Here is a 14,696-nt window from a genome sequence, read left to right as displayed (position 1 = left end):
CCAGTTTCTGATTCCTGAACCCATTAAAATTCCCTGCAGAGGACACAATGTACATGGGGGTCCTCCAAGCCATGACAAGATGTTTTCTTTCCGTGGTGGGCCTGTTGGGACTAGATGATAACTTGATGGGATTTTTGATGAGACATCAGCCTCTGATGAGATTCATGTCACTCCAGTTGTTCCCTGTAGGCATCTGATTGGAAACAAAGGGAGGAAAATAGAGGTGCAAATGAGTTTTTGTAATGATGACTCTAGCCAAGCTGGAGTGCGGCACATTGGGGTCTGGAGTTTCTGAAGGCTGTATCTTGAGTTGAGAAAGAGCATAGAATGGGACTGAGTGTGGACCACAAACAGAGCTAGACAGCTGATGTGAGAACTGGGATGTAGCTGACCGGATCCTTGCAGCTCTGTACCAGGGTAGTTGGAAGCATCCATGAAAAGTCACTCGTTTTTAAAGGAATAGACTGTCCTGTTTTATTGCTTCCCTTGTGAGCAGAACTGCAGGGAAAAAAAAAGAAAAAAAAAAAAAAAAGGGGGGGGGGGAGTATCTGTAGAGAAAGAGTAATATTGTGCTTCATTTCCCAATAGCAAAATCATAACTACATTGCCATGCGGGGTTGCATTATAGAATCAAGACAGTATGAATGCAGTTTTAACATGGAGACCTGAAATGCTGCGACAGGTGTGCAGCTGAATTTTTCCACTGAGCCCTTTGCTCAGAGAGAAACCAGCCTTTATCTCAGCTTTGATTCAAACCAGGCTTGCACTGAAGAAGGGCAGTGATCCCAGAGGGGTCTGAGGTCCTCCAGACTGTCAGCTTTCCCTGGCACACCATTATGCAAGCCAGGCATAGGAGAGGTTTTCCACCAGTTGGTAAAATGAATGAGAGCAGAAGTATTAGTGGTGTTTGTCCTACTGGTCTGAAGTACTGATCTCAAAGGAAGGCCTAGATATTCCAGCATCTCTGAGAGCATCAAAGAAAAATGCCACCTTATCTGTAGCCCAAACACCGGGTAGAGCCCATCAGTACCCACTGGGAAGCTGAGCACACTGAGCCCTGCTGTGCCTTGCTGAAATCTGCAATGAGAAGTGCGAGAGCATGAATATGGAACAAGGCGAAGGGAGCTGCCACACTCGTGGCCTCACATTCCTGAGCAGCAGCTCGTTGTCTGTGTAGCACAAAGGAGATGTGATGTCTTCTTGGACAGTGTTAGTGCTACCATTAATTTATGCATTTGGGGCTGAGATTTTCAGGTGACAGGCTCGCTAGGAACACAGCAGTGGGAGGGCTGGTTGTCACACTTAAGTGTGACAGAGGTGAGGGGACATGCAAGAGGTCTGGGCATGGTTCTGGGGTGTGATTTTTGCACTGGAATAGATTAAATCTTCTGACATGCAACTTGCTCCTGTACTTCACTGTTCTGCCAGCTCATCTGCTTGCTCCCAGAGGCAGCATACCTGCCCACTCACCAATGCAGCACTCTCCCCCTGACAGCTGAGCTGGGAAATAAGTTTTTCTGCCATTGAACACCTACCAGCAGCAGAATAACATGCCTGTTTCTGGCATGCTAAAGCATGAGCAGACAAATACATCTGAGCCTCCCTGGTGGACTCCCAGCTCCACTGTTTCAGAAGCAAACAGCTTTTAGCTTAACTGTCTTGTTATCTCTTGGATGGACAGAAAGACTCCCGGATAGCCACTGTGGTGAACGAGTCATTTCTCTGAGTCAGAAATGTTCACTCAGACCTTAGGTCAGTTAAAATCTGTGTCTTTGATTTTTGAGCCTCACTCCATTTTTACTTCAGTTCCTCCATGCACCATTAGGGTGGAAAGTAGGCACAAAATTAGAATAAACAGGCAATTTCTGGATTTCTCTGGTGCCAGCCATTACGCTGGAAAACATCAATGTCTGTTGCTTAGTTGCTCCAGGAACAGCAAGAGGAAATGCCTGAACCTGGGTCACCTCTGTCAGCACGGCAGGACTTGTTCCTAAATTTTCTGAGACAAATTTTTGGATGTGTCATCTGCAGAGTGTTTGAACGGCAATCATGTGCTTCTTTAATGTAGGCAGATTAAGCCTTTAATAATAAGGGGTAGAGTATATAAAATTCAGATGGCAGCCGATGGATGAGCAGAGATTTCTGATGTCCGATCGTTCAGCTTAGAGCACCTTTCTGCCAGTTAGATGTGACTGTCTTTCCCTTCCGTGTTCCTTCCCAAACTGCTGCTGGGACCATATTCAGGCACCTTTTGATAAATGGTGAAGTCAGGCACGTTGTCGTGGGAAGGAATTCTAGCCTCACAGGGCAGGAGTGGCTTAACCCAGTCTGCCTTTGTGTAAAATCCACCAGGTAGCACTAGAGCATGGAAAAAAAGTCGTTTCTTACATAAGCTTGGATTATGTTATTTACTCTCCATTGTTTGTAAGGGCCTCATAGAACCATGAAAATGACCTTTATTTCTCTACAGGTTTTGTCCTTTTTCATTTAACAAATATTGATTTTTTTTTTCCGCCCGCGTCTTCATCAGAGCTGAATTAACAAGGATGTTTAACAAGAGCGTGTGATTCATTTGGGGTCTTTTTGTGCCAGGTGCTATCACGAGCAGCTGAAAGCAGCTCAGCAAAGAATGTGCAATCACTGTTAGAGAGCTGTCAGAGTAGGCGTAGTGCTCTGACAAGAGCTGAGCTAACATGGGTCAAAGAGCAAGCTTTAAAAGGTGGTCTCTTCAGCCTAGGCACAAATACAAGGCAAGGTTGTTTTTAAGGAAAGTGCTATTTTGTGTGAAAGCTCCCCTCCCCAAGCCATTAAAGCTTGAAGACACTGAAAAATCATCATTGCCACTGAACGATTCCATTTCCATCCACAGATCCCCAAATGAGATTAAGAACCCCCTGTGCTAGGCCATATTCACAGCAAGAGGTGATCCTGTCTTTATGATCCAAAATCACAGTGTCACCGTGAGACTCCAGCAGGACCACGAGAAGCAGGAGCTTTCTGTGCTTCCTGCCAAGCAAGCCTCTTGACTGAATCAAGAGCTCGTAGGTGGAGCAGGGAGTGGAAATGGAAGGTAGACAGGGACATAAAGTTCAAACAAAGTGAGTCTGATGGCCACTTCTGATGCTTTTAACACAATAGAGAGGGAAAGGAAAGGTCATCTGATAGCTGTCCCTTGCTGTTCATGCTTCCCATAACATGTCATTCTGGTTTCTTGTGCAGGACCTGGAGGTTTGTGTGGGGGGAGTAAGCAGCTGCCACAGTCAGTTGGGCAAATTGAGATCTCATGCCCTTTGGGATCGTCTCTCTGCACAGTCAGTGGCCTTGAGACATCCTGTAGGCTTTTTAGTAACCCGTATAAGCAGTAGCAAAAGCCTGACCTTCTCTGTGCATTCCATAATGAGAAAAACAGACATTGTGTTGGAAGTGGAAACACAGTGTCCGGATTCATTTGTCCTGTACGGGCAGTGTCCATGTGGCTTTGCTCCTGGGCTCTCCTGTGGGCTCACCTTCCTTACAAGTGCGCCCTGTGGTCAGAGATGACATTTGTTTCAGATGAGACTAGGGTCTCATTGGGGCAGAAGTTGAACAAGCTGATAAAAATGGAGTGTCCTCATCCTTCAGCGCTTATGATTTATGCCAGAGGACAACAACCTTTTGAGGACTTTGTCCCAGTGTGCACTTTTTTCTCTCTCAGATTGGAGGTTAAGCATGCCGGTGGGAGCAGAGAGATTGTCTCTAAGAAGCTCCCTGAGACCAATCAATTAGTGCTTATTATTTCCCCTCTGCAGCAAGAGGACACGTGCCTTCCCTAATGCTGTGGGCTCTGCGGAGGTGGGGCTGGCTGCTGCCTCCTGGTGTTAGGCGGCATCCCCAGCTGAAAGATGACTACGGTAGTTCCTCACAGACCATTGCAAACTGCACTTGCAAAATTAGAGAGCAAGCTTACATTCCTCCAGTTAATGTCTGTTCCTAGAAAGTGAAAGGGAAAGAGAGGACATGACGTTCATCTGCAGTTTGAGCCACTGGGCAGATATGCAGGGAGGCTGGGGAGCATCCTTGGGCTGACCCGAGGCTTAGTGCTTCACCACTGGGGTATTAGCTGCTCTGAGGCCAAGCTCTCCAAGTTCCCTTTTCAGTGGAGGTTTCAATAATACCACCACATCTTTACAAGTGGTTTTGGTGATGTGATGTTTTCCAACAGAAGGGAAATTCCCAACAGAAAATTCCCAACCAAGGCAAAGCACAGTACAGCACCTCACACTTCCAGAGTCAAAGTGCTTTTCCCCCAGGCTCCACTGAGGAAAACAAGCCACTCTGTATCACTGTTCATTTACCCTCTTGAACCCTCTCTTGCAATGCTGCAAGGAAGATGTTTCAGCAGTTAATAATGCTCCTGGGGCATGTGCAAAGAACAATTAAAGCTTATTGTGCCAGTGATGAGCCCTGGGGTGAACCAGGCTTTGGAGACAGCTGCCCCCATTTTGCTGCATGCAGCAGGATCTCACGAGCTGTCCTGTAGCAGAGAAAGGCAGATATGTCTTGCTGATTGCAGACTCTGGCAATTAGCATTTAAAGCTCAAGTGGTAAACTCAGTGTGGCATTTCTAGGCTTTTTGCTGGTGGCAATCACCTTGGTTTGCAGTGGTCAGCGCTTGGGCAGGCGGGGCTGGGGGGGGTACAGCTGCAGAGCCCATGGAGCCATTTCAACCAGCTGCAGCATGGGATGTGTGGCAGGAAGGAAACACAAGTGTGCAAGGTTTCTGCAGTGCTCCCTTTAATTCTTTGGCTTTGACACAGCCAGATCTAGGTCTTTGATCCTGAAGTGCTGCAAAGGGCAGGAACAGCAGTTCCTTCATCACAGGCATTGATGCTTGGTACAGCTGTCTCCTGCAAGGGTCAGCTCAGTCTTCTCTAGAGACATGGAAGGAGGCAGAGCCGGCCCTTCTCCGAAGAAGGGCCCTCCTTGGAGGTGTGCAGCGAGGTTTCATTGATGCCCAGCCCTCGGAGCAATCCCTGCCTACTTTAGTGGCTTGTGCAGGAAAAGAAGCATCTCTCCCAAGCTGAGATTCTGAGCTATACAGTCGGCAGCTCCACTGCTGGCTGGTGTGCCTGGGAGGGGGCAAGCTTTTCCCTCGCCATTGTGACTTGTCTGTAAGGCTGGAAACCTCTCCAGAGATAAATTGGAAGTTGTTGCTGGCATTTCTACTGAGAATGTCAACAGGAATGTGTCAGTGCCAGTCATGATGATACAAACACAGTTTCCCATTTAAAGCACTGCACCAAGTGTACCTAATTAACCTTCATGACAGCCCAGCAATACAAGGAAATAGGGATCATTAACTTCAGCATCGCTTTACAGAAGGGGAAGAGAAGCAGCAGTGCCAACCCCATGCGTTTCAAATTGAGGTAGGCTCAGAAAATCGCAAGGTTAAAAATAACAATAATCCATTTGGGATTCTCAGAGCTTTAGGAGTGCACTTGAACCAAACTCCAGCTTTTTCTCCAAGAAACATTAGGACTGGAAAGTTCTCTCCCATGCACACTTTGGTGTGACTCAACAGCTAAGGCTTTTAGAAAATCACGCATTCTCAATTGCAGTGGTGCAGAGGCATTAAATGAGAGAATGATTTACTCAGAGTTGCTTAAAATTTAGTGGCGAAGCTGAGACTGGGTTGTGTGAGTCACTGACCCTCCACCCCTTGCTTATTCCTCCAGACCAGACATTTCTCCAGGTAGAGGAACCCGTCTCAGTGCACCAGCTGCCATCACAGGGTCACTTAATGGCTGCCAGAGGCATCATTCAGGCAGGAGCTGGGATCTCATCCCGTCTCATCTCTGTGGAGGGACAGATTGGAGCCAGGCAGTGTTTGCATTTTGGTCTTTGAGCCAGCCCGGCTCCTTTGCCTTGGGCTCAGCTGGGACGAATGTGTCCTATGGATGGAGAGCTATGCATGCTGCTCCCTCACCTCACCTTCCTGTTCAGAAGAGGCTGCTTGTATGAGTCGATTAGAAAGAACAACTAGTACTAATCTCACCTGGCCGGGACCCGATGAGGAAGTGCTGTTCTGTATGGTACGCAGCAGTGGGACCCCAGCTCTGCACTGACAGCTTGGGGACAGCGAGGCTATGGGCAGGAGCAGCATGCTGTGTGGGGTACCGACCTCAGCATGGAGAGTCAGTGTCTGTACAGCGCTGTGCTTCACTCTTCTCTTTTCCTCCTCCTTTTTGTGTTCTGAGCTGACGTGGGGCGAGGCGAAGCTGAAGGGACCCTCAAAAAAGGCAGGTCATTGATGGAAGAGAAAAGAGCTTGACAGATGGTGAAGAGCTTTTATGAGCAGCATGGGCTGCAGCCGGCTCCAGGGAACAGAGTTGTTCCCGTGCTCTGGCTGTGTGTCTGTCTCTCTGATTATTTTGTGTATTTCATCTCTGCTGCCTGTCTTGCCCTTAATCTGGGCTCCTCTGTGCCAACAAAATGCTTAGCTCACTCCATTGTCTGAGAGGCTAATTTGCACTGTAAATCCGATGCTTATCTTACATGACAGCTTACTATGGGGTTTATTGCAGTCCAGAAGACAAACTAACCAGGGCTGGCTGGAGAGCTCTTGACACATCCTCTGGAGTACAGTACAAATACGACTTGTTTCAGCACGCTGCCACGATAGGATGTGTCCCCTTGCATTTTGAGGCCGTAAGGGATTTCTCTTTTTCTTTTCAAATATACCCAAATTTGAGTTGTTGTTTTTTTTTTTTGTGTTACTATTAATGTTTTTGGTGGTACAGCATCTTGTCTGTGTTGGAGCCCTGGGAATGCTTCTGGAACAGCCTCTCACCCTCCTAGGGCCAGGTCCTTCGTCCCTCCTCCCTGCTGTCTGTGGAGTGTAAGGACCGTGAGTGTGGCTGCAGAGCAGGTGCAGGCACCGTTCAAGCACTGATGCTCCAGGATGCTGCAGCTTTGTTGACTCTGCCTAGCTTAATCAGAAAGAACCTTTGTCCTTGTCTCTCTTCATTAGTATTTCCTGACACTTTCTCCAATATGTTGTAGCTCTTTGCTGGCAGAGTAGCATCCCCCCTCAATCTCATCTGCAGTTGCCTCCTCCCCTCTGGTCCCTGGGCTGTCTACCTGCAGGCAAGCACACAGCACCTAAGTGATGTTCACAGTGGTGTCGGTCAGTGAGCTGGGCAGTGGTCCCAGAAATACGTGGGAGGGCTAAAACCTCAGACAGAGAGGTTCCAGGTAGCCTCGGACATAAGTTTACCCAGGCGAAGCCAGGGAGATTATTGCTGCATTGATACAGCACTTGGTTCTGCAGCTGAACACGCTGCTTAATGCCCAGAGCTTCTGCATTGCAGTCCTCTGAGGGACACACAGGATCCTGCTTCCATGGCCAGCAGGAACACGGGGACCCTGTGGTTCCATCCCGCCCATGATGGCACACCCATCCTTCTGGGTGCTGTCCTGCCCTTGGGCTGAAGACAAAAAACAAAAGATGCCTGCCTTACTGGCTAAGCCGTGTGCAATGGCTGGGCAGCTGGCAGCTGAGCTGGAGATGGAGCCAGAAGGTCTCAGCAGCAATGAGGGAAAGTAAAAAAGGACTTAGAAACTGCTGAGGAAAAGCCAGGCAATGTATTGTATACCCAGAAGAAAAGTAGCTGCTTAGGGTTATATCAGAAAGTCTGCACTGGCCCTTCTCAAGCTCCATTTTGCTGCCTAGATGATCAGACTAGTGTGTAATCTACAGCTTATTCCAAGTCACCAGAGCTGGCAAACCCAGGCTGCTCGCAGGCACTGTCCTGAACCTACCCGAGGGATGGCTGCTCCACAGCCCACCAGAGCTCAGGGAAACATATGGCTCTGAGCAAAGACCCCCAGAGCTGAAGAGTTTTTAGGACACAAAAATAACTGGGAAAGGATTATCACAGCACCTAGTTCATGCTTGTGCCTAATCTAAATCTCTTCCCTGACTATAAATAAATTTCCTAGCTTAAACCCTATGTTAAGCACCTAAAAGTTAGCCACTAGAGTCTGAAGGCATCTGGAATTGTTTCCCCAGAGCATCCCCTTCCCACAGAGGGCCTGCTGCAGTCTGGGAGTGCCTGCTGGGACCACTGCTGGTGGTGCACAGCAGCTCCATCCATTTGGCAAGGTCGGGCTGTCCCCTCGGCTGTCTGCATCCAGCACTCCAGGGCAGGCAGTGCTTCCAAGGATAAAATCTATGCCCTGCTGTTTGCTGTCTGGTTGGCTTGTTTGAAAAAAAAAGAAAAAAAAAGGAGAAAAAGAAAAAGGCTTGTTTTCCAGCAGTACTTAGAGATCCTACAGTGTTTGTGTCATGTGGACGGTGGGAAGACAGTCTCTGCTCCAACAAATTCACAGTATTGCTGGGCAGAAGTACACTGAATAGCAGATGTGGTAGGGATGCAGGGTGAAAGAAGATGCTAACAGTAAAAGGAAGGCGTTTGCTCAGACTGAGTAAGTCTGACATCTCCACCAAGAAGGGCAGCAGCGCGCTGAGGCCCCACACCTCAGAGAGCTACTCGCTGGCATTCCAGCCTTCACAGGGCCTTTGCTTGCTAGTAAAGGAAATACACTGCCTGGAACAGTGCTGGCTCCAACCTGCATGGAAATGAGAAGGCATCAAGAGGGGGAACCAGGTAAAAAATTTTTGTTGCCTGGAATATTATTAACAACCAAAGAAAGAGGCCAGCAGTGAGCAGGTAAACATGGGGCTTTCTTCTCAAGTTGCTTCAGAGAAAGGGGGTGGAGAGGACTTGAGTGCTTGGAAGAGGAAACCAGGTGTGGATGTAGCAGGGGGCTAGGAGACCTCCCACTGCACTAGTGCTGTGCAGCCTCTTCACCTCTCTTCTGAGCAGGCAGTGGGTGAGGAGGGATGCTGCTGCTTCAGGGCTGCTGCCTTGCCAGCTGGTGCTTGCTTTTTTTCCTGTCACAATTGCTTTGTTGTATTTCTGCAATTATTAGTAACTCATCTCCTGTACGGAACTGGCAGTGAATCAGAAGGCAGAGACTCCAAAATATCTCGTCCCACGAAAAGAGCAGCTCCTCCTTTGCTTGGCTCAGCGCTGTCAGCTGAGGCAGCGGGGAGGGCTGTGCGGGGGCTGCCAGGAGGGCTGCCAGGCCCGGATCCCCCTGCAGCAGCATGGCTCGAGCCCCTTCTCAGGAGCTGGCGAGCTGTGAGCACTACGTCTGCAGGGCTGTGGGCAGGTGCGATGGCAGCTTGGGTGGGCACAGCGTGCTGGCCTTTCTCCAGCTGGCACAGGTAGACAGCATGACAGAGCGTATCAACTTAAGCTTAACAGTCTTAACACTATTAAATACAGCGCTGAGCTCTCTGGAGGGCTTGTACAACCTGAGGTGACGTCCGTGTCACTGTATCTTTACTGCAGTTTGCTATCTGTGCGAGCTCAATTACATCTCCAGCAGATAGGTGTGTGTTGCACCTCAGTCCTTCATCTGACATGTGTGTAGGGCTGCCTCCAAACAGCTGCTTCTGAGGGCCTGTGGCCACGCCAGCATCAACCGCTGCTGTCAGCAGCCTGTCCCGTGCTGGCTGTGATTTACTGCTGTTAGTCAACACATAGAGGATGGGATTACATCTCCCGTTAGTGGCATTTGCATTGAGTTGCACGCGGGAGCAGGGCCATGGTGGGAGCGCAGCCTGGGAAGAAGACCCTCAGCCTGGCCCCACTGACTGTCTCTCTTTTTCTCCCACAGATGCCAGCAAGGACCATCCACAGCAGCAGGCAGGGGTGATCTGGAGAGTGACGGGCGGCCTGTTCAGCATCACCCGGGGAGCGGTGGGGGCCACGCTGGGAGGAGTCGCCTGGGTGGGCAGCAAGAGTCTGGAGCTCACCAAGACGGCTGTGACCAGTGTCCCTGCTGCCGGCGTTGGACTGGTGAAGGGCAGCGTCTCGGCTGTGACCGGTGGCGTCGGAGCTGTGGGCAGCGCTGTCGCTGGCAAAGTCCCTTTCACCGCAAAGAAGAAGGACAAGGCTGACTAATCCCCATCGCAGCCCCTTTCCGAAAGGTCTACCTGCCCATACTCTCCCACACACAGCCCTCTTTGAGTTGGAACCAGCCACTTCAGGGAGGGTCAAGCACCCGAGCAGACTCCGGCTGCAGCCTGCTCAGCACCTCCTGCTTGGCTCAGGGCTCCCAGAGCCGCTGTCTATGCCTTTCACTCCCATCACCTCCTGGGAACCATCTCTGCTCCGAGGACTTCAAAGCACAGTTGTCTCTGTTGTGTGGTTTCCTTCTTCCCTTCTGCCTCTTGTAAGCACAGAGGGGTGGGAGAGGCTCCATCTGCCTGGAGCCAGGGACAAGGGGACAGGGTGAGTTACGCCTGTCTTGGGGCGTGGGTTGTATAGTTGAATTCAGCTTCATCAGGGAAGACAGCCTTTGAAACAGCACTTCCCTCAGCCCTGAGAAGTGTGCCTGGGGAGTCTGTCTGGGGGAGAATGGTGGAAGAAAGTCCCACTGACACAAAGGAGAGATACTGTGAAGAGGGGGAAACCTCCCTCCTGCCCTGCATCTCTTAGGTTTTCTTTCAGGGCCCACTCACAGGCTGCTCCCAATCACACACTCCCTGGCTGAATTGCACCCTTCAGAGAACGAACCCTCAATCTCAACAGTGCAGCTCCAGTTATGATGCCACACAAGAGTATCATGTGTCCCAGACCATCAACTTCTGTGTGGATTTCCTTGGTGGGAGGCAGGAGGATGAAATCTGCTGTATATTCTCACTGGGGGAGAGAGCTGCCAGTGGTATCTGCTAGGCATCTGTGATGTTACAGCACAGGTAGTGGGTGTGCCGCTGGTGAGAGAGGAGAGGTGCCCTTACTGTAGAGACGCAAACCAGCCCTTGGATTTGACCCTTGAAGTCCTTGCAGTATCCCCATTTGCTAAAGGGGCACTCTGGCTGTAGGCCACACTCACTCCACAGATGTCACTGGTAACCACAAGCAAGCGTGTTCCCAACTGCCGCCCAAATTCTGCTCCAGGGAGGCTGAGAGCCTCGCTCTCCTGTGGCTCAGCACCCCGGGAGCAGTGCCTGGCTGGGAGTGGGGTGCATTGCTTTGGAGAACGTGTCCCTGAGGAGCTCCAGCCCAGCTCCTCTGAACCACCGTATTGCACTAAAAGCCCACCCAAACTCTCAGTGCCGCAGAAACCCAGACACCTGCATCCATCTGGGAGCGTTAGCCATCCTCAATCTGGCCCGTGATGCTCGGGGGTCAGTGACATCGTGCACTCACACACACGCACGTGCACATGCTCACACTCCACGGCCCCTGCGATTCTCGGGATGAGGAAAGCCGCAGGTTCCAACATTAACTCTGCCTTCCCTGGCTTTGGCAGGTTAGTAGCCTAGGTTGTTAGCTGTTGGATGCGTAGGCAAGTGAAGCAGTGTTTGTGCTGTGTTTTATAGATATGCATATGTATTAGCGTGTGTGTACGTAGCAACCCACAGGCATGTTTTCAGCCAGGTGAGAAAAACTGTGCCACTGCCGTGGAGGAGTTCACATCGTCATCTTTGGCACTTCTGGCATGTAGGTTTGTATAGGGTCCTTGTCACAATAATCACAGTTCTGAGGAAGATGTCCTCTCCGTGGCCCAACAGCTTAGTTTACTGAAACCAAAGGAATGTGAACAATCTCCTTTCTCCTGTCTGTGCCGTTTGTTTACTTTCTGCCCTATCTTTGGACGTCGAAGCCGACTTCCTTCGTTTTCATTTCCTGTGCAGGCTCATTGCATTTCCTGGCTGCCTAGGCCTCAAACATCAGGGAATATTTAAGTACAAGTCGTCCCCTCCCAATCCTGACTGAATGTTCTTGGGCTTGTGAAGCCGTTTTGATTCTGACCTTTATTCAGTCCACATTTTGGGCCTGCCACAAGTCACTGTGTCCCTGTGCTCATCATGCTGCTGCTAGGTTCTCCCTGTGCGCCTGGCTGGGCAGCAGACCTGCCGTTTGCAATGAGAAGAGCTTCCTGATCTCCACACTGTTTTACTTTGGGTACCATGAGAGTGGTTTAACCTACATCTTTGTTTCTAAAGAGGAAACGGCGTTCAGTATGAGTGCGCATTTCCTCTCCTTGTGTGCTTTGTTCTTGAGAAGGCCACGTTGACCCAGATGTGTTGGTTCAGTCTCTGACGGCAGCAGCTTCATAGAAAGATCAGGTCTTGTGCACCTGCACTTTGCTGGGATGCTCGTGGCAGTGAGCAAGGCCAGAAGAAACCTTTTCTGTTCTTCCTTTGTAGTGAATGCCCTGCTAAGCAGGAGGGCAGTCTGCACTGCATGGATCTCTGCTCACCGCTCTCTCTCAGTGTGTCTCATTTCTTATTCCAAATCACAGACTGCTTCTGAATCCATCTCTAGCCCCAAAGCTAAAAGCTGCTTGTGCATAACTAGCTGTGCTGTCACCAGCTCTCTTGGAAAGACACAGTTTCTTACCCACTGGGACTCCTCGTCACTACCTCTCCAAGGCTTTAGGCAGGAGAAGATGCTGTGAAAAAGCTTCACATAACTATCCACCTCTGGACAGATGATGGGGAGCTCATCATGCTCTGACAACCAGTATCCCACACAGGCCTGTTCTTCTGGGGGAAGCATTAGATCCTTCTCAAGCTATTGTCTGCAGGCGTGGAAAATATGATAAAGGTGCATTGAGAAAGGCTGTAGGGAACCTAGGGGTTTCCCATCTTTGCTCTTCTGTTCTTTGGTGACTCCCTGCAGTAAATGGAGTGAAGCTCCCCATTTGTCCCCGTTTGATGGATGGCCTGAACAGGGGAGAAGAGAACTGCTGTCCTTTGAGCCCAGCTAATGGAGAGCTCATGCACCGTAAATAGCAAAAAAAAGGAAAACTAGCAGCTGGGGACAGAAGATTAAATCTACTAAAAAACCAGGGCCTCCTGCTGCTTAATGAGTGTTCAGGAATACATAAACACACTGGGCTCAGAGGAAGGCCTGTGGAGGTACGGCTGCTGGTGTGCTAGGCCTGCTCGTTTGATCCGAGTGATCCAGTCCTGAGCTGCTCTTCTGGGCACTCTTTGTGCCAGAGCAGAAAGAAGCAGCATTGGTATCCATCACTGTAAGCACAAAGGCCACCCAGGCCACTTCTCACACAGCCTCTTGAAGAAGAGGCTAAGAGCTACGTTTTGCTTCAGTCCCACTGATACCATCTGGGGGACTTGGTACAAGGGGGACAGTGTGAAGGTGGATAGGTGGGTGAAGGGAGCTCATTCAAGGAAGATTTGGGTCCTGGTGTTAGGAGAGGAGGACAGGAGGAGCAAGAAAGGGAGGAGCACAAAGAGAATTTGATTCTTAGGACAGGCTGTGAATCAGAGGATGAATGTAAGAGAGTTTGCCCTAGGGAAGAGTGTGGAAGAACATGAGTTTTGGGGTGTGGTGTTTTTCTGCTCCTGACTGGGGCCCTGCTTCCACAGCAGTGATGATAATGAGGTTGTTTCCGTTTGGCTGGATCAGTGTGCCCAAAAGAGGGTCCAGGCACCAAGCCAGCCCCTCTTCACTCCCAGAGCTCCCCCAGGCATTTGCCAGGACCCCCCCATTGCAGGGCCGGGCTGCAATTCTACACACAGCTCAGTGCCCCACCACAGCTGGGCGTTCCCCTGCCCCAGAGGCTTACCCTGGCCTGGAGAAGAGCCCATGGGCACTTCCTTTCCTCCCTTTTCCCTTGCTCATCCTATTAGCGTTCACCTTTTTTTTCCTTCGCTTTTCGTCTTGCCCTAGGTGCAGAGCTCTCCAAAGCTCCCCTAGAGACCTCCATTACACATCCACGCTCACATTAGCTGGGAGGGCAGAGAGGGTGACTGCTCCTGTGGCTGCCCTGGCTGGGAGAGGAGTGCATGTCTTCCACCCCTTTCTGTCTGCTTGTGTTCATGTCTGGAAAATCTTAACCCACTTCTTTCCCTCTGGGTTTTCTTGTTGGCTTTTGTTCCTGTGGGTGGGTCATTCCCGTGTCCCCACTGCAAAGTCATCCTGGTGAAAATAGCAGCACGAGCATAAACGTGGAGATGGATGGAGAGAGCCACAGAGCTGCCAGGATGGACGTCGGGCCCATCTCTGCTCCTCCAGGAGCCAAGGAGCCCTTTGCTAACCCGGCACCGTCGCTGCTGCTGCGCGGTCCCATGCATGGCACCAGGCTCCAGAGGACACTTCTGTTCTTTATCATTTCATTGTCTGTAATTGGTTTCCTACTGAATCTGTTTGCTTGGTTTGTTTTGCAGTGTGTTTCTGGGAATATTCTGCATCTCTGTATTTTAATTACAGTAAAATTTGAGGATAAAAATCTTTGTTGCACTGTTTCTTGTTTCCAGTGAGGGAAAACAAGTAGAGGAAGTGCAGCTGAGTGAAGATGTTAGAGATTCCTTGGGAAATCACATCTCTCCCCTAAGGGCTCTAAATGAGGCACCAAGCAGGGCTGAGGCTCAATCCCCTCTTAAACTGGGACAGGACTTTTAACTGTGATTCAAAAGCAATTTTGCTACAAGCAGGTTTCCTGATTGGAATGGCAAGAGCAGTTCTGAGAAGACTTTTAAACTCCATTTCTTCATTTGGTTTAAAGACCAGTGCAGAGAGGTATTTGGTGCCAGGGAAAGGCTAACTGCCCCAAAAGTGGAATCTCAGCAAAGACGGAAGAATTTGCCTCTACAGATGCAATTTCTTGGT

The 14,696-nt window shown here is 50.1% G+C and overlaps 1 protein-coding gene across 1 annotated transcript in view; it reads left to right on the top strand.

The window, feature by feature from the left end:
- Window positions 1-14,305, top strand: part of LOC122178486 (transmembrane protein 263-like) — a 188,901-nt gene extending 174,596 nt beyond the window's left edge. The window contains exon 3 of the mRNA XM_042868629.1: window positions 9,727-14,305. Within this exon, the coding sequence (XP_042724563.1) occupies window positions 9,727-10,013 (287 nt within the window). The 3' untranslated portion in view covers window positions 10,014-14,305. The remainder of the gene's footprint in view (window positions 1-9,726) is intronic.
- Window positions 14,306-14,696: the final 391 nt, after the last annotated feature.

Source organism: Lagopus leucura, unplaced genomic scaffold, assembly GCF_019238085.1.
Source record: "Lagopus leucura isolate 7727_CA_CO unplaced genomic scaffold, USGS_WTPT01 Super-Scaffold_1, whole genome shotgun sequence".
Taxonomy (NCBI): Eukaryota; Metazoa; Chordata; class Aves; order Galliformes; family Phasianidae; genus Lagopus; species Lagopus leucura.
The sequence above is the reverse complement of the archived record's forward strand: the minus strand, read 5'-3'. Positions and strand labels throughout refer to the sequence as shown.